Source organism: Citrus sinensis, chromosome 5 (assembly GCF_022201045.2).
Source record: "Citrus sinensis cultivar Valencia sweet orange chromosome 5, DVS_A1.0, whole genome shotgun sequence".
NCBI lineage: Eukaryota > Viridiplantae > Streptophyta > Magnoliopsida > Sapindales > Rutaceae > Citrus > Citrus sinensis.
Window position 1 is genome coordinate 1,709,870 of NC_068560.1, and position 27,860 is coordinate 1,737,729.

A 27,860-nucleotide genomic window follows, 5' to 3' on the forward strand; every position below is an offset into this window, starting at 1 on the left:
CAACCTTTTTACATCCACCAATCTGTAATTTGCAAAGAGCTGGAAGACTCGAAACTGAAACTAACAATTCTTCACATCCTTCAATAACAAGCTTCTCCAATGCAGGAAGGTGCTCTGGAAATGTTCCTTTCAGTTTAGAACAGCTTAAAATGTGAAGCTCTCTCAATTTAGGAAACCGTTCAACTCCTTGACTGGATCCATGAGGAATCCAGTCTTCCCACTCTTGCATGTCTTCAAAACGAAGAGTCTCCAAGCATGGAAATGGAATTGGAGAGTCATTCCCATAGAACTCCGAACCCAAACTCCTTACTCTGCTCATTCTACGTACTGCAAGATGCTTTAGAGAGGGTAGTTGGCCGACTGACGGCAGGGCAGTACACATGTCACAATTTTCAAATTTTAGGGTCACCAAATTTGAGAATGAGGAATCTCCCAACCAAGTTGGAAATTTCATACCTCCATAGCCTTTGATACAAAATTGCTCCAGATTTGTATGAGGTTTTACCATGTCAAGCACGCCCATTTCAGTTTCTGCCTCCCTTGAAGATGAACCATCGGTACTGCAAGTCCAATTAAGTGATAATTCTTTCAGATTCTTCTTTCCATCCAACCGAGCCTCCTTTGCATCACCAATGTCTTTTACATTCTCTAATTTTGAAATTTTAAGTGTCCCCTGAAGATGGATCAATGACTTTAGCTCTCGTAACCCAGAACCATTGTCTTTTCCCACAGCAAAATTACACAACGTCTGAAGACAAGTCAGCTTACCAATTCCTAGTGGCATTTCCTCCAACGAATCTGTATTTGAATTATTGAGATGATGCAATTTGGTGAGGTTTCCCATGTCTGCACACAACTTCTTCAGTAGCTTACAGCCCTCCAACAGAAGAGTGTGCAAATTGTAAAGCTTGCAGACTGATTCAGGCAGAGTTCTAATCACAGTTCCAGATAGGTTGAGGTACCTTAAATACCTCAAATCACCGATTGAATCCGGTAGCTCGGAGATGTAATATCCACACAAAGAGAAGACCCTTAAGCTTTGGAGTTTGAACAACTTAGGAAGAATGCTATGAGCCAAGTATCCATGCTCACTATTTGACAACATCAGTGGTAAAAAAGTTCGCAAATGTTGGATATCATACAATTTCTCAAACCTTTTAACGCCGTCACATTCTCCACAAATATATGATAGATGACGAAGATTTCTTGAAAAACTTTGCTGCTTGTTAACCTCTGAGATATACTCCATTCTGAAGTACATTTCCCCAGCAGCCCATTGAGCAAGGTCGTTGACGAGGTCATGCATCACAAATCGTGATCTACTGCTGCTTGATTGCTGGAAAAAAGATCTTGCACGTAGCTCTTGAAAGAACTTTCGACCTAGATCTTCACTAGGATTCCCGCTCTCTCTGTGATCCAAGAAACTCGAAGCACACCATAATAAAATTATCTCCTCCTCTTCAAATTCGTAATCCTTTGGTAACAATGAGCAGTATGCAAAGCATTGTTTCAAAGTTGGAGGAAGATAATAATAGCTCACTGCAAGGGCTGGTATAATGCGACATCTCTCTTGTGGTAATTCCCATATCTTGCTACTGAGCACATCTTCCCACTCACGTCTGTCATGTTTTCCACGTAAAAGTCCTCCCAGTGTTTTTGCTGCCAAGGGCAAGCCATTGCATTTTATCACTATCTTCTTGCCAATGTCCTCCAATGACTTATGAGAACTGAAATCTCTCGTTCCCAAAGAGTGCTGAGCAAACACAGACAGACAATCCTCAGTTGACAAGTTTTTCAATTCATAAGCTTGATCCGGGCTCATGATTTTTGCAACCTCTTGATTGCGAGTAGTGACAACAATCTTACTTCCCTGTGCGCCAGCTTCAAATGGGAGGCTAAGGTCGACCCAATCATTGTAATCCTCATTCCACACGTCGTCCAAAACTAGCAAAAACTTCTTTCCAAACAGGTGTTTCTTCAATTTCTCTTGAAGCAAATTTAAGTCCTGATTATCCGCATTCTGGTCAGCAGCAATGGAAATTAGGATTGATTTTGTAAGCCTGAAAACATCAAAATCATCAGAGACGCAAGTCCATGCCTTGAGATCAAAATGATCCTCCACCTGCTTATCATTATAGACAAGCTGAGCAAGAGTGGTTTTACCCAGCCCGCCCATACCTATAATAGGAATAACAGAGAATCCACCATCATTTCTTGAATCATCCTTCAACAACAATTCAACAATTTCCTTCTTTTCTGTTTCCCTGCCAGAGACCTTGGCTTCATTCACCAAAGAGGTTGTGGGTAGTCTTTGCCTGTCTTTTTTGGACCTCCCAGCTGAACTTACGTTCAAACCCAGCGAGTCTTTCTGTGTTACAATATCTTGAAATCGGTCGTTGATCTCTTTGATTTTGGACATCATGGCGTAATCGAACTGAATCGATTGTGGAGTAAAAGTGGTGCAGCAAGTAGGAATGAGCTTCCGAAACTTACTTGTTCTTGTACGACTGCTACTGGGTTGATCCTGAGCAGCAGCTGGATCTCCATTTCCAAGCAGCAACTTCCTCCGGAAAGCCTCAGTTTGAAACTCATCCAACAAGTCTTCAACATCATAAGCCAAGTTCTGAAGCTTGCCAAGCCACTTCTTCACAAACTGATTAGTCGTCTTCTTCTCCTCAGCATCATCAAGCACCGCCTTGATCATCTCCAACATATTCGCCCACTTCATCAGATCGGCCTTGATTTGCTCTTGGCGTGCAAAAAACAGAATCCCCTCTGAAGCTAACTTATTGACCAGCAAATCAACGGACGCCCTAAGGATTGCCTCTCCGATGATTGACATTTTTTTTTCTTTCTTCTCTCTCTTTTTTTTTTTTTTTTTTGGGGCAAAGAAAGAAGCAGAATTTTGAGTTTTGAAAAGCAAAATGAGAAAATTGAACAGAAACTGTGAAGGGTCAAGCAAAATGCAGGTAACAAGTCTTCCACTTGTTGTTTAAAATCGCACGTTGATATTTGTAGGGCCAAGCAACATTAATCCAATGTCCGGTAAATGCCGAATAAAGAGGAAAATGGAATTAATATTGAATTAATTGATATTGAATTAATTTTCATGCTAAAATGAAGACTTAAAAGTATACTATAATATTTTATAATCACAATGATAATTTTAACAATCATGTTATATTAATGTCGTGTAAAAATAATTTATAATAAAATTTTAGCCGAATATAGTAAATTCGGCTTATTTATTAAATATATATATTTAATAAAATAATAGCACAATTAATATGTTATCAATCAAATAGAAACTCTAATGTGAAAACAAAAACCGTCCCACCACCAATAATTTAGCAAGCTTCACTTTATTACACTACAGTGAAAACAAAATCGGCCCCCACCACCATCAATAATTTAGCAAGCTTCACTTTATTACACAAGTGAAAACAAAAACAGCCGCTACCACCATCAATAATTTAGCAAGCTTCAAATGCTTGTGCTTGTCTGCTTGACGAACTGGGCATGGGTGGACCAGGCATCATTGAGCAATTCCAAAAAAATTAAAAAAAAAAATCAGTGTCCAGCAAAGAAAATCCATCTTTATGTGTTGCTTCCTACTCGGTACATCTACTGATATGTACATCTATGTAACATTTAGAAAAAAATAATGATACAGCCACAAACTCTTGTACAAATTTATTTTGTATAAACTGATGTGGTATGATAAGATTGGTTGAATGAAAATATAAATTAATAAAAACAAATCATGTGGGCCAAGTGATATTTCATTCAACCAATCTTATCATGCCACATCAGTTTGTACAAAATAAATTTATACAAGAATTTATAGCTGTATCATTACTCTTTAGAAAATAGAAGTAGAAATTGGAACTCACTTTATGGCTCGTATGCAACACACGTATTAACATTTAATTAGAGTTCACACACACACACGTGTGTGTGTGTCTAGTTTTAATTGAGAGATAAATTAAACATAAATACTTAGATGTTTCTAAATAATTGAATAATGATACTATTGGTATTTATAAATTTCTAAGACGCGATAATTATGTGGGGGACATATATTTATGGTTATAGAAAATGGCGGTAAAAATGGTACAAATCTAATATAATAAAAATGTATAAACTGTAGTAAATTAATGTTTACTTCAAAGGACGTTATAAATATCGCTTTCCTTAATACGTTATTTGCTCCCATTGATTGAGTTATGCATATGGATTAAGCAAATATGCATCTAAGATACAATAAAGCGTTGATTTGTTTGTTTACGTTGTACATCAATGAAAGCAACACATGAATATTCTTGAATGTTATAAGCCTAACAAGAATTAATATATTATTCTTACAAGAAAATAATATGTTAGATATTTGATGCATAAAAAATAAATGTTAATCGATGAAATTCTTTTAAAGAAAGAGGACTACAAAAAAAATGGTGTAGGATCATTTTATTCATGTCTAATTGACATTTATTTTTTATGAATGTAGGGGTATTTTGGTAATTTTATGGACACAAGCGTTATATGTTGTGGATAGATGTTCGTTTTGAACTACATTGCGTGTGGTTAGTCGTATTTCACATTTATGAAAAGTAATTATGTTGTTTCCTTGATTAGGAGAAACTGCGAATGAGAACCAAGCCGTTGATATGAACAATAGTCGAGTTTAAGTATTGTCACTATGAGTGAAATATGCAAACCCATTTTCATATTTTATTATGATTTTAGAGTGTAGTAAACCATATTTGATAAATAAGATTTTAATGCTCTAATTTAATGATTTCTAGAATAAATTTGATTTACGTATTGGTACATTATTCAAAATTTTATGATTATTGGTTTTCCCTATCGATTTTGAGTAATGCATAATAGTACTTTGAAGAAAAGAAAAGTAAATTTAATGTTAATGGAAAGAAAAGAAGACTTAATGTACGATTAAAAATGTGTTATTTATGTGTATAAAAATTTGTTATTAAAAATCATGAGACAAGACCCTCTCCATTTAGTTACAATGATACAGATAAGATGAGAGCCCTTTGGGGCCCCTCTGAACACATAGAAAGGTTAATAGGTTGTGTTTTTTAGCGCTTTTGCCCTTTGGAGGCTTATGCATACTGTATGATAACAAAAAAGATTTAAGATACAGATAAGATAGAGACTTTTAAGTCTGTCTAAGTGCACATAGAAGCTTTGGATCGTGTGCTTGGGTGCTTTTGTCCTTTAGGGACTATTTTATGCATGCAGTATGATGAGATATGATGATATACATGAGATACTTCATTGATCTATCCTTTGTAGCTCCAGGCATGACAATGCCCGCATAGTATGTCATTGCACTGCCCATATGCGGTCCAGGTACGACAAGATCATTTACTTGTTTAGTGACAGTTTAAGAATAAAGTATTCTATGTTATCTTTTGATATGATTTTCATGTGTATTACGTACAGTATAATGTATTCTTCACTGACAATTGTTTGATTTAAAGTTTGAATAATTTAACTATGTGCTTACTTATAGATTAGTAAAGTTGGTATGTCGAAAAAATATGATCATCTTTAAAGTAAGTTACTTTCAAAAGATGTTATCCACTCACTGAGCTTACTAATTTTTATATTAACATTATTTTATTATATTTTTCCCCCCGTAGAAGGATGCAGGTACACCAATCAACCGACCGACTGTAGTTATTTTGAATTTTTGTTCATGTGATGGCGCCAGGAGAAATAGATGGTATTATGCATTTTGATCATCTCATTTTGGAATGTATAATTGTATTATGATTTGATGATTATGGATGTTTAATATATATTGAAATCAGATATATTATAATATTTTGATATTGGAGATGTTTGGGTGTTATTTGGTATTTTGGTTGAGAAGGTTGATTGATGGAACTGGTTATATATTAAACTATGTTAGGAGTGCTTGTATAAATTTGCAATTTTGGGATTGTTATATTTATAAGGGAAATAATTACCGAATTTTCGGTAGAATTAAATTATTATCAGTCAAGTTAGACGATATCAAATAGACCCGCATGGAGTTCGAGGCGAGTCGTTTCAAATCAAGTCCTTTATAAAGCTCACTCACCCCTTGTTAGCTCTCATTCGTTACAAGCATCTATCTATCAATATATCAATCAATGCTTACATTTTCTTTCCTCTTATACATCAAAATGAAGTTCATCTTGGCAACCTTGCTGTGGCATTATTATTGTCAATAGTATAGAACGTTTACAATTATCATCTTCTGGTTGACCAACCTGTAGCGACGTTCCATTCGGAGCCAACTGTGTGGCCTCAGTCAGCGCGAAACTCTCTTTAAAACCCGATGTTGAAATTAAACCAAAATGAAATCCTCGGCGCAGCAATAACTGTACTGAAGGAACGCGTTATTCAAGCTAGGGAAGACTATTCTAAAGCGCATGAAATTAGTAAAGACAACTATGAACAGAGCGTGCTCATGGCTTCCATTGAAGAATACAATAAAGTAGTAGAAGCTTGCGACAAAGCAATTGGACCAGCTAAGGTTGGCGATTTTGACGTCGCAAAAACGGCAGCTGACGAAGCCGACCTGAGCGTTTCTCGCGCTGACGCATACAACACCGAGAACCCGAACCTGAAACATGTCAATTTGAACTTGAAAATTGCTTCTAAAAATACAGTGGCCATAGCCATCAAGGCTCTTAGTAATCCTGGTGCTCAAAGCGAAAATTAAAATAAGGAGAGTAAAATTACTTAATTTAATTGATCATGATTTCAGATTTCTTTCATCATCGATCTTTGTCTTTTTTATCTTTTTTATCTTTTATCTTAATTTAATTGATCATGATTCTGTTTGATGATATTGTCGGAGAGAATAATAATAATAATAATGTGTGCTCTTTGAAGCAGCTTTCTGCTTATGTTGTAATGAATAATTTTTTAATTGGTTGATTGAATTATTTGATGCTTTTATTTATTTAATTACGTGATGATCACGCATGACTAATTAAGTGGATTCATAGAACTGAAAAAATGAAATAATGATGGAAACAAAATAATAAATCAAAACGATTAATTGATTGTCTTCATGTGTGTTAATCAACAAATGCAAAGACTAATTGTCAATTAATCAATACATAAATATTTATTGACTTAATTTTTGTCAATCAATTAAATTTTCTAATCACACTTTCTCTCACAAGGTAATAGATTGTAGTATTTCATACCAAATTAAAAATTGTCCATGTTACCGATGAAAATCATGATAACATTATTAGGGAGTCTTTTTTTTTCTCCCCCTTTTTCTGTTTTGTCCTTTGTTTGATTGGGCATAATAACGAGAGAGAGAGAGAGAAAAGAGATGCCAAAATACGCCAGAGTTACTTATATACTGCCAGAGTTACTTATATACTGATGAGTGTAGGGATCTCCCATGTTTTAATACAAAATTATTCATTCCATTATGAATTAAAGTTAAAATAACACAATTAAATGTTATACTTATCCATAATATACTACCGTATAGAGTGTGACAAATTTAAACTTATTAACATAATATTTAATCACATAATAAATAATTCTACCACAATTATTTATTAATTTGGTAAGACAAAATAATTAAATAATTTATACTAGTCCATAATATATATATAAAAAAATTAAATAAACGGCCAGCCTAAGCTTACATTCCCAGTGATATTGAAGATTTTAGCGCTCTCAATACTATAGGCATAGGGGGTACCTACCGTGCATCTTGATCTATATTATCTCTAGCATATGTAGCGGGCGCTCTCAATACTATAGGCATTGGTTCTGGCCAAATTTTTCATTTAAACAGTTGCACGAACCTTGATCCAGTGCTGATCACAATCTTGTAAGAAGATACGCACAAATCTTATATCAGCACTAAATCCAAATCTCAATAGCAGATATCAAAATAGCGATAAGACTTACTTGAGATCAATCGCACATTCACGAACTTTCACCGATTGTATTTCTAACTGTTATTGCCCGGAAATGAGCGCCATTTGGTAACTTGCCATTAAGCTCAGGAAGGCCGGCAAAGACGTGCATTGGTTCTGGCCATTCCGGCATTGTTTCCTCAGGTGAAGCTGCCCATATGAATGCTTGTTTACGACATGGAAACACATCGTGTGCTGCTGCTTCCAATGCATCAGACCTCACCTATAATAACAACAATAAATAGATGAATAATCTAATCGGAGGTGATTGTACATATACCGACAATAGGGTTTATTTTAACTATGACACAATTGCACAACTAATTCCAATATTAAGGCTCAATTTAGGACTGGTTCGGCAATTAAAAAGTGTTTCGTAAGGACTTTCAATTATGATTTGGAAGTTAAAGATAATTTTACTCAACAATTGTTTGATGAAATTGTATTAGATCTTGGCCAGGACTTGACCGAGTGTTTTCAATCAGCTTTCTTTGGCTAGTCACTCAAGTTTTAGCCCTGTAAGTGGTATGAACCTAAGAAATTGATTCAGGCTTTTTGCACCACCCCACAACTTACTATTTTTTCAAATATATTCATTTTAAAAATCAGGGCATCTTGATAGGCACCCCACTATGTTAAGTTAAATGAATATTGGTGGGTGAGGTTTATAATAATGGACAGCAATAACATACCACAACTTCTTTATGGACATGCAATCCATCAGTCGTAGCAGAACTAGCTGACAGCGCCTGCAGGGCACATGCAATTATATTTTGATCAGTGTTCACGAAGCTAAAGCAGTGTAAATAACAGATCATGGCTTAATTAATTAATTACATGAAGGTGATTAAATAATTGAGAATGAAATTATATTATTAAGCAAAGACATAAGCTAAATTACCCCATTTATCTGTTTGAAATCTCGTCTTGAGAGCAAATGGCGGCACTGACGAGGCTTGCTCAATTTCGGCCTGCATGGCTGCATGTCTGATAAGAGTGGAAACATAGTGCCTTTAGCTAAATCGTAGAATGTTAAATCTGATGCTACTGAATATGGTGAGTGATTCATATACACGGTCTTCACGAATATATAGTTGTTAATTACAGGAGAAGTTGCAATATGAAGTTAATTTGAAATTTATATTTCTCACCTCGAATAATTTCTGGTAAATCGCTGATTCGATAAGGTCAAACTTTCTTTATGATCATCATCTTCTTCTTGGTCTTCGCCTTCCGATGTTCCTATTTCTGATGTTTCTCCACATTTTCTTCCTCTTTTAACAACTTTCGTTGAAGATTTTGACAAAAATATCATTGTGAGAAGAGTATTTCTAAAGTTTACAACTTGGAAATGAGACCTTATGTGATATGTACATGAAGGATAGAGTACATGTCAGTATTTATAAGAAACAATGTGATGGTTTTAAAGAGACTAGCGGTGGTTTTAAAGAAACTAAATAAAGTTTATTATTTAATAAAAAGTCAAATACAAATCTCAAAGAATCCGTTGTATAATCTAACAGGATTTTGAAAACGGAGGCACATGCATGGCAATATCATTACTTTGTAAGACTGGATTATTTTTATAAATTTTTATCCGAAGAAACTAAATAAAGTTTATTATTTAATAAAAAGTCAAATACAAATCCCAAAGAATCCATTGTATAATATGACAGGATCTAGAAAACCGAAGCACATGCATGGCAATATCATTACTTTGTATGACTGGATTATTTTTATAAATTTTTATCCAAAGAAACTAAATAAATTTTATTTTTTAATAAAAAGTCAAATACAAATCTCGAAGAATACGTTGTATAATCTGACAAAATCTAGAAAACTGAGGCACATGCATGGTAATATCATTACTTTGTATGACTGGATTATTTTTATAAATTTTTATCCAAAGAAACTAAATAAAGTTTATTATTTAATAAAAAGTCAAATACAAATCCCGAAGAATCTGCTGTATAATATGACAGAATCGGAAAAACGGAGGCACATGTATGGCAATATCATTACTTTGTATGACTGGATTATTTTTACAATTTTTTATCCAAAGAAACTAAATAAAGTTTATTATTTAATAAAAAGTCAAATACAAATCTCGAAGAATCCGCTGTATAATCTGACAAAATCTGGAAAACAGAGGCACGTGTATGGCAATATCATTATTTTGTATGACTGGATTATTTTTACAAAGTTTTATCCAATCCCTTGTTTGATGCCAGTAAATCAATATTTAAATATATAGTTATTTTGTTATGTTATTTGATTTTAACTATTAATGTCAATATTGGAATATATCTTTATATTAAACTAATAAAACAACTGTATAAAGACATTTGAAAAAACTTAATTACGAATTTTGAATTCATGATGTAAGATAGCGTTTGCTTTTTAATCTGAAATCTGAGTGGGGTTTGAATTTGGCTGAAATATGAATATCTTTAAATTGCATATGTTTAAATGATATGTTTATTTTCTCTTTTTCGATATCCAAATATAAGTGGCATCTTTTTTTTTAATAAATCAAAAACATCCAAAGTATGATTATTTAACATTTATGTTTTTGTAAGAATTATTTATACTTATTATAAATTTTAAGAGTTAAATACGTGCACATTACAATTAAAATCAAACATACGTAGAGTTGAGTAATTGATCTTTAAATAAAAATATTATTACATTACTCCAAATACAAAATTGATTCAAAGTTATTATACTAATTAAAATGTGAATAAATTTAAATTTATTTTTACAATTTACATTATCTTTTTTACCATTTAAGATTGTAAAAGCCCATTCGCCTATACCTCATCTTTATTAGTTGTACATAAATGTAAAGGCCCATATGTTCTTGAGAAGTGTTAAGTGAATGGATATGTGTAATGCCATCAAATTCAAGCCAGAGTTATAACTGTTGGCAAATTTGTACAATCCTTTTAAAATCATTCTCTAATTATATTAAAAGACAAAATAAATCTAATTAAATTCTTATATTTTTCTCTCTCTATAAGTTTCTTTTTCTAGTTCATTACTCGCACACAACTACACCAAAGTCTTCTATATGTTTTTATTTTCTCTCAAACACTTTGGATATTACATAATAACTATTTAAGTCCATTTTTTGTTCTACTCAATTCAAGTATATAGAATTTTCTTTTTAATTAAATATATATGATTTAAACTTTCAAAATTTTGTAAAAACAATATCCCTAATATGAGGTTTGTGGAAGAAGTTAAATATTTTTTTAATAAAAAAGAAACTGAAATTTTAAAAAAGAGTTTTTGAAAACTTAAAATAGGTTTTGAGAGGGGGGGGGGGGGGGGGGGCTTGAGAAAAAAAGTTATAAGGTGCTATTAGTTCCACTCTTCAAGCAAAGATACACAGACCTTTACTCTTCCAAATAAATTTTACGGTAAATTTTATTGTTGGCTAATCACGTTGATATGAGTGTGAATATGAAAAGGATAAAACTTATAATAAAGAATTATATGAACTATATTTTAAAGAGAAAATATATTTTTAAAACTATGAAAATTTTCTTACAAATATGAGCTAGGAAGATAAATTGTAGAGGTTACATATCATCAATCTAGTTACTTCAGAAAATGTGGCCCAATGTCTTCAGATGGGTTAGTGTTGGTGTGTTACTAAGAAATAGGCCGAAATTGTAAAAATAAAAAATAAAAACAGTAGATTTTCAAATTAACAAAGAACAGTTATTTCACAGAACACATGAATATCTCTGTGATGTTGATGCTTTCATTTCTACAGCTTCCTTTAGTTTTCTCCCCAGTGCAAACGCCAGAGGAGGTGCAACAGCATTTCCAATCTGCCGATGCTTGTGTTGGATGTCACCAACAAATTTATAGCTATCGGAGAAACCCTGCGGGAATCAAGAGAGCAGGGTAAGATGACAGCAGAAACAGTTGGCAAAATTTATCTTGTTTGATTCAATAATTAGCTTGTCAAGTTAAAGTGTCACCGGTGCTGCATGAAAAATTATTTTTGGTCATTCTGGTTTTTCATCATCCCAACTAACTGCAGCTATTTACATATATAGCCAAAAAGACTTACTTGTGATCGAGCACACTCACGAACTGTGATTATTCTATCCTGATCTGGGTGAAAACAGGTTCCGACCATACCCATCGGATGAGGATCAGTAACGGAGGTTGGAAAGTTTCCTTCCCAGTCCAACCTTCAGAACAGACCCTTCCATTGATTATGCTTTTCAGCTGTATTGGGTAAGCACCAGGGTATTAAATCTACAACCTGTCCGTTAGACAATCGAACCTGGAGGGGGAATTTGAAAAGGAAAATGTTTAAAACCAAAGCAATTATGAAATGATAATTTCAGTTAGATCTAAAAGAAAAACTATACACCTTCTCACTAGGAAGAACACGCCAATCGGAACCAGGCTGTTTTGGGATCTTTTGACACCTAATAAGTTTCAGCTCACTCATTGCCTTTGATATATGATCATTTAAGACCAGCATATCTCCTCTGATTTTCTTTTGAAACCATGACACAGGTTCACTTTTATACTGCACGGTCGGAAAATACAAGAAACAAGACCTTTGGTAGAAGGAACAACAATAAAGATAAAATGAGCATCACAGACAGGTGAAGAAAATCCCACTTCCATGGTTGTTACTGAAGCCGCATTGCCAACAGCTGGGAGGTCTCCAATTGTATGTCTAACTGTTATTGCACGAAAAGGAGCACCATTTGCGGTGCTTCGAACAGCAGCATAATGGGAATCTTTAGCTCAGGGCCAGTGAACACATGCATTGGCTCAGGCCATTCTGGAAGGGTTTCCTCAGGTGATGCTTCCCATATGAATGCACGTTTACGAGACTGAGACATGCCATATGCTCCTGCTTGCAGGACACCAAATCTCACCTACAACAACAGATTAGATGAATAATTTATATAAGCTACATGATACTTTCACAATTTTCCGATTAAATTGACTAATTAAATGGAGAAACAAATTCAGGGAATTTTGATAGGTACCCCTCTATAAAGTTATGAGTGAGTAAATCAAAAATGGTATCTACCTGATAACCCATCTGGAGGAGAGAAGCCATAGTTAAGCGAAATGTTTGCCCTTTGTTAAATGATGTAAAGTTCCTTACATTCTCCAGAAGGAAAAATCTGGGGCGGAAATAATCAGCAAAAGACAACGATGCTAAGATCATTTCACATTGAACTTTGCTCCAAGAGCCTTGATTAAACCTATTCATTCCAGAAAATCCCTGGAAATAACAAAGAACCAATAGCTAAACTTTATAGGTCTATTGTACACAATTACTGTTAGAATTGCTTACAAAATAAATCCTAGAAGTAGACTGGAGGATTGATCGATGTACCTGACAAGGAGGCCCTCCACTGATGAAATCCACTTGTCCTGGCCGAGGCAAATTCTTAATTGTCTCTTCATCAAGTTCTGCTGCTAGCTCAGCAGCTTCAGGAGTTGAAATACAGTCATCAGCATCCCCACATGCTGACATGATAGCCCTGCATTTTATTCATTGATTTACTGAAGATATAAGAGTGGATTACAAAGAAATTATCACCGAATCGAACATAAAGCCATGAGTTATTATACTTAAATGAAAGCAAACATCAACCTCAGGATCACATTGCAGTTGTTAATAAACACCAAAGCTTCTGGATGATTAACCTTGAATGTTTCTCTTGCTGGTTGCTCATACTCTATTGCCCAGTTGGTTATCGACACACCTTTAGTTGCATATTTGTCAGTCACAATAGACCAAAATCGGTTTACTTGCTCACGGAACTTTGAAAGTTACCTGCTTGCTGTAGGCCATCAGATAAGCCACCACAACTTGCGAAAATATCTAAGGTGGCTAAGCGATTCTTATGGACAGCATCCGTCTGTTTGTCAACAGCACCATCATGCTTTTCCTCTTTACATTTCCCATTTATCTTTCTATAAGCAGTATCATCAGACACCCTCTCTTTTAGCACACTAGTCTTGATGTGAGGCGGCAACTGGCCATTATGCAGTCATTACAGTCGGCATAAGAAGAAACCACAGTTTAATAAACATAATTCACATGAATCTAGTTAAGGAAATGAATTAAAGGGAAAATGAGTAAATATAAACTACCTGCTTGATGGTTCTGTTGGTGGTAAAGTTGTGGGGAATGGCAAATGTAGAGAAATACAACAATAATGGTGGAACTTTATTATGTAAAGTAATGTGTTTACAACTAACTCTGTATGTAGGAAAAAACTGCAGAAATTTTGTGTGCTTCAAGGCACGTTACAAATGTCGCTTTCCTTAAAACGTTATTTGCCCCCACCAATTGAGTGATGCACATGGGTTAAGCAAATACGCCTCCAGGATACAATGAAGCACTTGTTTGTTTGCTTGCGTTGTGCATCGACGAAAGCAAACCAGAATACTCTTGAATGTTGCAAGCCTACCAAGAAACAATATATTGTTCCTGCAGAAAACAATATATTGGAATGTGAATGCACAAAAGAAATGTGTGTTTTGTGTTGAAATTCGTACTAGAAAAGAATGCTAAGAAAAGAGTGGTGTAGGATCATTTATTTCATGTCTAAATGGCTTAAACATGACCCCTATTTATAGATATACTTGTGCCCCCTCATTTGGGTTATCATCTTTCATGATACCCCTTCATTCATGGCCATTGGATCTAGATTTGATTTTAATCAATGGTCCAAATTGAACCATCACCATTTCAAATGAAATGTCACCATGAAATGATGCATCTCTAAGTGAAATATTGCCATGAAAAGTTATATCATTTAGTAAAAGGATACCTTTTCTACAAGACACAATTAAATGGACATGTCCTTACAACAAGACATCATTTAATTAGACAAGTTTTTAGTGAGAGGTACCTTTTCTATAAGGCACAATTAATAGGACATGTCTTTACCATAAGACACAATTATTTTGAAAATTTCCAACAATCCCCCACCATTTTCAAAATAAATGAATTTTGAAAAATTATCTTGCACAGGCTTGGAAAACTTATGCATAGATGAAGGTGTCTTTTGGACTTGAACCTTCACTTAGTGACAATACATCAAAGTTAATCAAGGTGGCAAGGTAGGCAAGCTTTGAACCAGCGACCTTCATCGACTAACCGGATATATCTCACACATAAGTTTTTAAATTCTCAAGTATTCCTTAGCCGACACATGGATTGGCCCTGTGTCTATATCCTGTTTTCATGAGCGCTTTAGTAACCAGCCAAGTTACATAGGAAGCGGCACCACCTCCTACACTCACATAGGTAGACTTATCTAGAATGTCCCTGTAACTAAAACATTTATAAGTCCATTAAAAGCTAAGTAGCTTAACCTTTCCCATATGTTACAGGTATCAAGCACTAACCTTTGGGACGCATCTAAAAATATTATAGTGCTTGCTATCACAACATATGATGTACTTTTGCTCATTGAACCCAAGATCTTGATATTTCAAGTGTTGGGTTGAGTTTCCATCATTGGTGATAAGATGATGCTGGCTTCAGTCCCATCCCCTTAGAAGTTTTAAATACAATATCCCTTGCAAGGCCTTTAGTTAAGGGGTCTGCCAAATTTTGGCATGATTTCACAAAGTCAATTGTGATTACTCCATCCGTAAGTAATTGTCTTACGTAACTATGTCTTAGACCTATGTGCCTAGACTTTCCATTATAGATTTGACTATATGCTCTTGATAAAGTTGCCTCACTATCACAGTGAATAGATACAGGAGGCATTGGTTTAGGCCAAATAGGAATTTCTATAAGCAAATTCCTTAACCATTCAGCTTCCTTGCAACATGAAGCCAAAGCTACAAATTCTGCAGCCATGGTGGAGTCTGCTATTCAAGTTTGCTTCTTTGAGTACCTCTCACTAAAGACTTGTCTAATTAAATGATGTCTTGTTGTAAGGACATGTCCATTTAATTGTGTCTTGTAGAAAAGGTATCCTTTTACTAAATGATATAACTTTTCATGGCAACATTTCACTTAACCATTCAGCTTCCTTGCAACATGAAGCCAAAGCTACAAATTCTGTAGCCATGGTGGAGTCTGCTATACAAGTTTGCTTCTTTGAGCCCTATGAAATAGCTCCCCCACCAAGATTAAAAATCCAACCACTTGTGGATGTATGATCATCTCGATCAGTAATCCAACTAGCATCCGAAAATCCTTCCAAAACTGAAGGATATCCAGTGTAGTAAATACCATAATCCATTGTATGTTTTAAATATTTTAGAATTCTGTACACTGCTTGCCAGTGTGCTTGGCTTGGATTACTAGTATATCTACTGAGCTTTCCAACAGCGAAAGCAATATCAGGCCTAGTACAAGTCATTGCATACATAAGACATCCAATAATACGTGCATATTCTAATTGGGATACTGATCTGCCAGTGTTAGGATACAGTCTTATGTTTGAATCAAAAGGTGTTGACACAGACTTACAATCATAATAATTAAATTTCTTTAAAATTTTCTCAATATAATGTGATTGGGTCAATACTAGGCCATTTTCATTTTTTATAATTTTAATCCCCAAAATCACATCAGCAAGTCCCATGTCTTTCATATCAAAATTAGATGACAATAATAATTTAGTGAGTTCAATGCTCTCACTATCAGTACCAAAAATTAACATGTCATCTACATATAAACAAATAATCACACCTTTATTTCCATTGAATCTGCTATAGACACATTTATCAGATTCATGAATATTAAATCCATTTGAGACAATCACTTTGTCAAACTTTTCGTGCCACTGCTTTGGAGCTTGTTTAAGACCATATAAAGACTTGACTAGTTTACAAACTTTATGTTCTTGTCCTAGCATAACAAACCCTTCTGGTTGTTTCATGTAAATTTCCTCATCTAATTCTCCATTTAAGAAAGCTGTTTTTACATCCATTTGATGGATTTCAAATTGATAAATTGAAGCCAAAGCAATCAAGACTCTAATAGTAGCAATTCTTGCAACAGGTGCATAAGTATCAAAATAATCAAGGCCTTCTTTTTGTGTAAAGCCTTTTGCTACTAGTCTTGCTTTAAATCTTTCAATTGTTCCATCAACTTTCTTTTTCTTTTTGAAAATCCATTTACAACCTATAGGATTAGAGCCAGGTGGTAAATCAACTAATTTCCAAGTCTTATTACCCACAATAGAGTCCATTTCATCATTAATGGCCTCTTTCCAAAAAGCAGCATCTTGAGACTTCATTGCCTCTTCATAGGTGAGGGGATCAGACTCTATAGTAGATGTGATCATGGTCTGTTTTGATTGTGAGTCTCTTGTCCCTTTAACTAAATAAACTATAAAATCTGGTCCAAAAGATTTTAGAGTCCTTATTCTTTTACTTTTTCTCAAATGATTTTGCTCATTATTAGCATCACGCTTTTGACCAATTTCTATTTGTTTATCATTCTCTTGAGAATCAATACTTTTTGGTATAGTGGAAAATCTATTTTCATAGAATATTGCATCTCTAGATTCCACTATAGTATTGATCTCAACAAAGCTATTAGGTTCTGTTACAAGAAACCTATAAGCTTTACTATGCTCTGCATATCCCAATAATATGCATTCAATGCCCCTTTCTCCTAATTTCTTTATCTTAGGTTCTGGTAGTCTTACAATGGCTCGACAACCCCAAACTCTTAGATAAGAAAGATTAGGCTTTTTCTTTTTCCATAATTCATATGGAGTCACCTTTGTTTTCTTATTAGGCACTCTATTTAAGATATGACATGCAGTTAAAATAGCTTCACCCCAAAAACCTTTACCAAGCCCAGCATTAAAAAGCATAGCATTAACCATTTCTATTAATGTCCTATTTTTCCTTTCAGCTATGCCATTTTGTTGTGGAGTATATGCAGTGCTAGTTTCATGTACAATGCCAACAGATTCACAAAAGTCAGAAAAAGCATATTCACCTCCTTTATCACTTCTAAGGCATTTAATTTTAGTGTCACAAAAATTCTCAACTTCATTTTTATAAGTTTTAAATTTTTCTAACACTTGATCTTTAGAATGTAATAAATACACATAGCAATATTTTGAAAAATCATCAATAAATGTTACAAAATATTTTTTACCACCTTTAGAAGGATTACTATGCATATCACACACATCGCTATGAATTAAATGCAATAAAGAAGATGTTTTTTCAATTTTTGGAAAAGGAGATCTTGTGATTTTAGTCTGTGCACATACTTTACATTTTTCATGCATATCATTTTCATGCTTAGGAATTAAATCTAAATTAGTCATATCATGCAATCTTCTAATATTCACATGTCCTAAACGATTATGCCACAAAGATAACGAATCAACCATATAAGCAGAAGAAACATTCATATTATTGATATTGAGTTTAAACATTCCTTCATACATGTATCCTTTCCCAACAAAGGTACCACCCTTAGATAATATAAATTTGTTTGACTCAAAAACAAGTTTGAAGCCAAACTTATTAAGAAGGCTACCAGATACAAGGTTTTTCCTAACTTCAGGAACATGATAAACATCAGTAAGAGTTAAAATTTTTCCAGAAGTAAACTCTAGTTGCACATTGCCTTTTCCTTTAACTATTGCAGTGGAGGAATTTCCCATGTAAAGAACACTTCCATCATCCATTGCTTTATAAGATTTGAAAAGGCTACGATCCTTGCATACATGCTTAGTTGCACCAGAATCTATCCACCATGCATTATCATCTTCAAGAACATTAATCTCAGATATCATGGCCACAAAATTTGTGTTCGAAACTTCCTTTTGTTTCTTCAGAAGTCGACAATCTCTTTTGAAGTGGCCAAGTTTTCCGCAGTGGTGGCATGTACCCTTCTTTTTCTTCTTATTGTTTTGATTCTCTTTGGAATCAAACTTTCTCTTTTGATTATTCTTAGGGTGATTAGAATGTTTAAACTCCTTCCCTTCCTCTACGACATTAATTTTAGAGGACGTAGTAGTCTGATCCTCAAAACTATTAAGCTTGAGTTCTTCTTCAATACGAAGACTTTGGCCTAAGCCATCCAGACTAATTTCCTCTTTGTTATGTTTAAGACTTTTCTTATAGTCTTTCCAAGAGGGAGGGAGTTTATCAATAATTGAAGAGACAATAATAGACTCATCCATTTTCATGTTATGTTGGTTGAATTGATCAAGAATATGCAAAATCTCATTATATTGTTCAACCACAAGTCTATTATCAACCATTCTATAATTAAAAAATTTAGAAGCCAAGAATTTCTTACTTGTGGCATCTTCCATCATGTACTTAGCCTCTAATGAGTCCCATATCTCTTTTGATGTAGGTTTGTTGTGATATTGATCAAACAAAGTATCAGACATGGCATTGCAAATGTGTCCCTTACACACGTAGTCATCTTGCTCCCACTTATGTCACACTCTGGTTTCCGCTAATGTCTCATTCTCACGTTCTTGAGGCTTTGGTGTTGTGAGAACATAGACCACATTGAGGCTTGTCAACAAGAAATGCAACTTTTTTTGCCAACGAATAAAGTTGCCACCATCGAACCGCTCCAATTTGACAAAATCTACTGCGAATTGTCGAAGAGATGAACTTGGTGCCATTGTTGTAGTAATAACATCTTAAGATTGTTGGTGGTAAAGTTGTGGGGAATGGCAAATGTAGAGAAATACAACAATAATGGTGGAACTTTATTATGTAAAGTAATGTGTTTACAACTAACTCTGTATGTAGGAAAAAACTGCAGAAATTTTGTGTGCTTCAAGGCACGTTACAAATGTCGCTTTCCTTAAGACGTTATTTGCCCCCACCAATTGAGTGATGCACATGGGTTAAGCAAATACGCCTCCAGGATACAATGAAGCACTTGTTTGTTTGCTTGCGTTGTGCATCGACGAAAGCAAACCAGAATACTCTTGAATGTTGCAAGCCTACCAAGAAACAATATATTGTTCCTGCAGAAAACAATATATTGGAATGTGAATGCAAAAAAGAAATGTGTGTTTTGTGTTGAAATTCGTACTAGAAAAGAATGCTAAGAAAAGAGTGGTGTAGGATCATTTATTTCATGTCTAAATGGCTTAAACATGACCCCTATTTATAGATATACTTGTGCCCCCTCATTTGGGTTATCATCTTTCATGATACCCCTTCATTCATGGCCATTGGATCTAGATTTGATTTTAATCAATGGTCCAAATTGAACCATCACCATTTCAAATGAAATGTCACCATGAAATGATGCATCTCTAAGTGAAATGTTGCTATGAAAAGTTATATCATTTAGTAAAAGGATACCTTTTCTACAAGACACAATTAAATGGACATGTCCTTACAACAAGACATCATTTAATTAGACAAGTTTTTAGTGAGAGGTACCTTTTCTATAAGGCACAATTAATAGGACATGTCTTTACCATAAGACACAATTATTTTGAAAATTTCCAACAGGTTCCTTTATCAGGATCGTATAAATGTTCGTAGAAGAAAATATGCTCAAAGATTGTGGGGCTATCCGAAGGGGCAAGATCATGCTTCTTTCTAATGTCACATTTGCCTTCTACTCCAGTAACAGGAACTGTGAATACTAGTTTACTGTAATAAACCTAAAGATTCAATAGCAAAGACACTGTGTATAAGATCCACAATAACATAATAACACCAAAAAGTCAAATAGAAACTTTGTATCACAGAAAATATAAGACAAAAGAATACGTAAAATGTTTAGATTTTACTCCATTCAATAAAAAAGAAATGTTTAGATCGGTTCCTAGAACAGACTTACTTCTCTAATGTCAGAGTAGTATGCTTTCTCCTCTGATATGTCCTCGGGTCTGAAAAATCTCCGAACTTTAACCTTAGTGGATTCAGGGCAAGCTTTTGTGGAAGTCTCTGGTACTTCAATACCTAGCAACTGACAAACAACATATGCTTTCATCCCTTCGTTTCTAAATGTATCTCGGTTCCTACCTTTATCAGTAAAATGATGATGAGCTACGTAGACATAATCATGAACATGGAACTCCGTTCCTTTGAGAGTGAAACCATTTCTGTTCAAATTTACCTTGAAAACATTCTTCTCCCTCTCAGTTTCCTTTATTTTACAAGAATGGCAAACTCCTGTTCCAAGTCCCATGGTATCTTTCGGAAGCTTAAAGAAAGTACCTCTCTCAGGCCAGTACAAGCTTTTACAATAATATTCCAAGGGGAATTGATCAATTCTTTGATCCTCTGCTCTTTCACGAACAATCTTGCCCTTGCAAGCATTAGTCTTCCGATGTTGATGCCCCCAAGGAATCAATAAGATTTCAACTGCCACAACTTCTTTAACATCTTCCAGTTCAATTTCTAGGCAATCATTTGTCAAAAAAACCTCATTAGCATCTGCAGTATTACCAAGAAATGTTTCAGAGCCTCTTAGCATGTGTCTGCCATGAACCATGTTTCTTGAATCTGACTTTTCAAACATAAACTCCACAAAATATATTGAAGGCAAATGATCTGAATCTGCAGTTTCAACCAGCACACAGCCACCAACATTAACCACATTGCCACAAACAATGGCACGTTTGTAAAGAGACTCACCGAAACATGTTTTTCTTATTAACTCCCCATCCCATTTGGTAGCCTTCGAAGAGCAAGGTGGCTTAACACTTTTTGCAGAGAAACAAAATTTCTCCATATTCTCATCAATTTGCATCTGTTCCACTTTAATGTCTTCGGGATATTCCTCACTATTTTCTCCATGTTCTTCATCGAGTTCTTTATCCACTTTCACTTCATGGATATATGCCTCCTTTGTATCTTCAGGCAAATAATTTGAGTAAAACTCTTCCCAAATCCTCTTTATCAATCTTGTGGTTGTTGCTTGCATTACATTGTTTTTTTATGCTCTCAGATTTGAATTTATTTCCTTCTTCAGCACCACCTTTTCTTCACCAAAGACCTGGTGTGGTGTCTTTCCTCCGTTTTTTCAAAAAGACCAGACACAAATGCACACTTGCTGATCCTTTTATTAGGAAGCTCTGCAAATTGTTGGAGTATGATATGTCCATGAACCACCACATACCTTTCAACTTCTGTGGGATTGGAAGAAATATAAGCAGGATTAGTCTTACTGAACTTGGACACTTTTTTTATTACATCTGCAAACGAGAGTCGAGATGCTCGACTCTGATTGTTCAACATTGTAATGAGGGCAATAGCAAGCCTCGCATTTTTTAGAACTGGTTTAAACCACGCTGCATACTGCTTTGATGGCCTTCCAAGCCTATACCTGAAAACAAAATCGCAAATTTGATAAGAACTAACACTGACGGAAGATAAAGAGTACAAAAAGGCAAGCTTAAGCACTAGTACCACCACCAAACCTCTTGATAGTATATGGATATAGATGCATACCAGGAAATATCTGTCCGAACTGATATGGAAACGAACGAATATCCAAATTCGATCATCCATTCCTGTATTGCACTCAAATATACTGGTATTCCCCCAACATTCTCTGCCACAGATGAAGACTGATCAAAATTAGCATCAACACATAATCCACTTGAATCACCAGTTGTCATAATCTCGGACCCAAAGATGGTAATATCATTATCATCACATGGTTTATGGCTTAGCAAATTTAATTATGTGGTGTGTACCACATTGGCCACTTCCTTTTTTATGTTGCATATTTGTTGATTCAAAGAAATAGTACTTTTGTATCCATCAAGCTTACTTTATTAATATTCTTCATCATTTTGGTTAATGGCTTAGCAAATGTAGGAGAAGGAGTTAGCCAAAATAAATTACTTTCTCTTATATTAATTGTTATGGCAAATGAGTTTATTTCACTCTCTTAAACAAGAATTAAGCAACCCACGAAACCAGAATTGATAAAAAACAAGATTACGAAAAAGAACAAAGAAGAACAAAGCAATCAAAGATTCTCAACACACCAAGAAACTAACGTGGTTCAGCTCCACAAAGGAACCTACATCCACGGCTGTAAAAGCCAGCAAGGGCAAAAGCTTTATTGAACAAGAAGATGATGGATTAGTACTGAGTCACCAATTACATATTAAAACCTTTCTAATCTTTAGCGTTTTCTCTCTGTAATGCTTAAGTGTTTCTCTCTGCTCTGTAAATTGGAAACTAGCTTAGAGACAGCTTATATATATGTATGCTTTTCACGTGTGTATCCACTTGCAATGAATCAGTATGTTATTAACTAACTAACCAACTCTCGATTTGGATCCCACTTATGCTAGCTCACCTGCCACCTCAGCAAGTTCATAACAGATTATAACTAACTTCGGCTTCACAAATCTCCACCTTAGTTCTAATATGTTTATGCCTCTCCCTTCACTACAACACAGTACCAGTAAGCTTGTTTCACAAGCTAACACTCCCAATCAGATTCAGTAAGTCCCTGAACCTGACTGATGGCAAAGGCTTGGTTAACATGTCAGCTGGATTGACTTCAGATGGCACCTTAGCCACATTCACTACTCCCTTGCTGATTTCATCCCTTATGAAATGCATTCTAACATCAATATGTTTAGTTCTCTCATGATACTTTGGATTTTTACTTAGCTGAATATCACTTAAGCTATCACAGCCAACTATAACCACTTCTTGTTTAAACCCCAATTCAGAGACCAGCCCTCTCAGCCATATTGCCTCATTGACAACTTCTGTAAGTGCAATATATTCAGCTTCTGTTGTTGAGAGGGCAACCACTGATTGCAAGGAAGACTTCCAACTTATAGCACCTCCACACATAGTAAACATAAAGCATGTTATAGACCTTATTCTATCCTTATCTGCTGCATAGTCAGAGTCTACAAACCCAGCAACTTCAGGTGATGCTCCACTTATTTTTCCAAACATGATGGCAGTGACAGTAGTTCCTCGAAGATACCTTAGTACCCATTTCACTGCATTCCAGTGATCCTTCCCTGGATTCCCCATAAACCTACTGATGACTCCAACTCCATGAGCCAAGTCAGGTCTGGTGCATACCATGGCATACATGATGCTGCCAACTGCACTGGAGTAAGGTATCTCCCTCATATAGTTAAAATCATCATCAGTTGTAGGTTCCAGTGACTTAGATAACTGGAAGTGAGCTGACAGAGGTGTTGAAACAGGTTTTGAATCTTCCATATTGAACCTGGTTAACACCCTCTTCACATAATCAGCTTGAGATAAATACAAAACTTTGGATTCCCTATCTCTTATTATCTGCATACCCAGAATTTTTGTAGTTACACCCAAATCCTTCATTTCAAATTCAGTGCTGAGCTCCACCTTAAGTTTCTTTATTTCTTCCTTTTGATTGCATGCAATAAGCATGTCATCCACATAAAGAAGCAAATAGATGCCTCCACCACTTGATAAGAGTTTATAATACACACAATTATCAAATTTGCTTCTGCAGTACCCATGGCTTATCATGAACTCATCAAACTTCAAATACCATTGCCTTGGGGATTGCTTGAGGCCATACAAGCTCTTCTTCAATAAGCACACCTTGTCCTCTGATCCTTTCTCAATGAACCCTTCTGCCTTTGCCATGAAAATTTCTTCATCAAAGCTGCCATGTAAGAAGGCAGTTTTAACATCCATATGCTCCAGCTCCAGCACCAGGTCATGATATGCAGAGAGGGCCAACAACAACCTAATGGAGCTGTATTTAACTACAGGTGAGAACACTTCATTGAAGTCAACTCCTTCTTTTTGTGTAAATCCCTTTGCCACAAGTATGGCCTTATGTCTTGGTGGTTCATTTTCTGAAGCTCCAGCCTTCAATTTGAAAATCCACTTGCTGCCAGCTAGTTTCTTGTTAAGTGGTTTGTTCACTAAGATCCAGGTATTATTCTTCTTTAAAGACATTATTTCATCCTGCATTGCAGCATACCATTTCAGCTTATCACCACAACACATAGCTTCTTTATAGCTCAAAGGCTCTCCACCATTTACTTCATCAGCTACTGTCAATGCATAGGAAATGAGGTCAGCTATGCCGTACTTCTTTGGCATTTTGATGGCTCACCTCTCTCTATCCCTAGCAAGTTGATAGGTTTCCAGTTCTGATGGATTCTTTCTTTCCTTGGATTAGTTTGATGGCTGCTCAGAAGTCTTACAACTATCAGAATGCTCCACCTTCTGTCCAGCACTTTCTTCTTCCTCTGTTTCAGTAGCTTCAATCTCAATTTCTACCTTTGACTGAAGCATTTGCTCTTCATCAAAGGTGACATCCCTGCTGATTAGTATTCTGGATGGTTTCCCATTGAGGGTCCATATTTTGAATCCTTTTATGCCCTTTGGATAACCTAAAAAATACCCTTTGACAGCCCTTGGTTCAAGCTTTCCTTGTTTTATGTGTGCATAAGCTGGACACCTAAAGATCCTTAGATTGCTCAAGTCTGGTGGCTTCCCTGACCAAAGCTCCTGAGATGTCTTGAAACCTAGAGCTGAGGATGGACTTCTATTTATCAAATAGGCAGCTGTAGTCACTGCTTCAGCCTAAAACCTTTTGATAAGTTTGCATTCAGCAGCATACATCTTACCCTTTCTATTATGGTTCTGTTCATTCTTTCTGCTAGCCCATTTTGCCGTGGAGTATAGGTGACAGTTCTATGCCTTGCAATGCCCTTTGATTTACAGAATTCTTCAAATTCTTTGCTGCAATACTTCAGCCCATTGTCTGATCTAAGCCTCTTTATCTTCTTTTTAGTTTGATTCTCAATGAGAGTTATCCACTCTTTAAACTTTTCTAGTGCTTCATTTTTGTGTTTTAACACATAAATCCAAACTTTCCTAGAGAAGTCATCTATGAAGAACACAAAGTACCTTACTCCACCTAAAGATGGCACTTGTGAAGGCCCCTAAAGGTCTGAGTGAATGTAATCTAAGGTTTGCTTGGTTCTTTTCTCCCCAAACTAAATTTCAGTCTTGTGGCCTTCCCAAATACACATTTCTCACATAATTTTAAAGAAGTAACTTTGTCATCACCAAGCAAACCTTGATTGCTTAGCTCCCTAAGACCTCTCTTAGTTATATGAGCTAGACTCATATGCCAGAGCTTAGTTTTATCTCTGACAACACTTGTTGAGATTCTATGCCCAAGTGAGGATCCAACAAGTATGTACAGCCCATTTTTCCTAGCCTCTTTCATTACAATTTTACCTTGATTAGAAACCTGTATTTTTCCATTCTCAACTTTAATGGTACACCCTGATTGATCAATCATTCCTAGGGATATTATATTTCTTTTTAGTTCAGGGACTTATCTTACATGGTGCAAATCTCTAGTGAAACCATCATGCATTTTTAAATTAATGGTTCCTATTCCAGCAACCTTGCAAGCCAAATTGTTCCTTAACAGCACCTTCCCTCCATTCACACTTTCAAAGGTCTTAAAGAGGTTTTTGTTTGGACACATATGGAAAGAGCAGCCTGAATCTAATATCCACTCACCAGTTGGATGTCTCTCTGCAGCCACTAGGACATCAGCTTCATCATATTCACCTTCATCCTCTGAAGCTACAGCAGCCTTCTCATTTGACTTCTTCTGTAGCTCTTCTAGTTTCTTTTTCTCAAAGCAATCCTTGATGTAGTGTCCCTCTTTCTGACAAAAGTAACACTTCCTCTTCTTCTTCTTTTTTTCAGCTTTATCTTTCTGGTTATTATTCTTTTTCTACTGCTTGTGTTTCCTTTCTGGCTTTCCTTTGGCAACTAAACCTTCTGCATTGGTTTGATCTTTCACCTCTGATCTTTTCTTCAAATCCTTGGATTCTAGTGCATCTTTGACATCTTTCAAAGATAGAGTCTGTCTGCCATAGACGAGAGTATCTACAAAATGTTCATAAGATTCTGGAAGGGAACTTAGAAGGATGAGTGCCCTGTCTTCATCTTCAAAAATTATGTTGACATTCTCAAGATCAAGAATGAGTTTATTAAACTCATCCACGTGATCTTTCACGGCTACTCCATCTTTCATTGAGAATGTGTATAATCTCCTCTTCATGTACAGCCTCTTTGCTAATGATTTCTTCAGAAACATTTCTTCTAGCTTTGCCCACAAACCAGCTGCAGTTCTTTCTTTGGATACTTCTCTCAAGACTTCATCAGAGAGATGCAAGATAATGGTGCTATGGGCCTCATTGTTTATGATCCTCTAGTCTGCACCAAAGCTTTAAGAACCTTCTGCCTTCTCTTTCTTGGCCATCGGATCTTTTCCATCATCGAGGGCACTGTCAAGCCCTTGTTGAGTCAGAATTGTTCTCATCTTCAAACTCTAGAGATAGAAATCATTATCTCCATTGAACTTTTCAAGATCAACTCTGGTGCTTGCCATTTTTGAGTCTGATCCCAACCAACACCAAGCTCTTATACCAGTTTGTTATGGCAAACGAGTTTATTTTACTCTCTTAAACAAGAATTAAGCAACCCACGAAACCAGAATTGATATAAAACAAGATTACGAAAAAGAACAAAGAAGAACAGAGCAATCAAAGATTCTCAACACATCAAGAAACTAACGTGGTTCAGCTCCATAAAGGAACCTACATCCACGGCTGTAAAAGCCAGCAAGGGCAGAAGCTTTATTGAACAAGAAGATGATGGATTAGAATTGAGTCAGCAATTACAGATTAAAACCTTTCTAATCTTTAGCGTTTTCTCTCTGTAATACTTAAGTGTTTCTCTCTGCTCTGTAAATTGGAAACTAGCTTAGAGACAGCTTATATATATGTATGCTTCTCACGTGTGTATCCACTTGCAATGAATCAGTCTGTTATTAACTAACTAACCAACTCTCGATTTGGATCCCACTTATGCCAGCTCACCTGCCACCTCAGCAAGTTTATA

The 27,860-nt window shown here is 35.4% G+C and overlaps 1 protein-coding gene and 1 pseudogene across 1 annotated transcript; both read right to left on the reverse strand.

Annotated features, from left to right (window-relative positions):
- Positions 1–8: 8 nt before the first annotated feature.
- On the reverse strand, positions 9–2,842 carry LOC127902802 (putative disease resistance RPP13-like protein 1). The gene is made up of 2 exons (XM_052442917.1): positions 76–2,842; positions 9–22 (listed from the first exon to the last, which is right to left on the reverse strand). Exons 1-2 carry the CDS (start codon positions 2,840–2,842, stop codon positions 9–11), a joined length of 2,781 nt encoding a protein of 926 aa, XP_052298877.1.
- Positions 2,843–11,429: 8,587 nt separating this feature from the next.
- LOC127898712 (DNA (cytosine-5)-methyltransferase 1B-like) lies at positions 11,430–22,584 on the reverse strand (annotated as a pseudogene).
- Between the last annotated feature and the right edge of the window lie 5,276 nt (positions 22,585–27,860).

Coding starts and splice junctions, on each gene's coding strand:
- LOC127902802 (XM_052442917.1), bottom strand. CDS start 2,842: ATGTCAATCATCGGAGAGGCAATCCTTAGGGCGTCCGTTGATTTGCTG.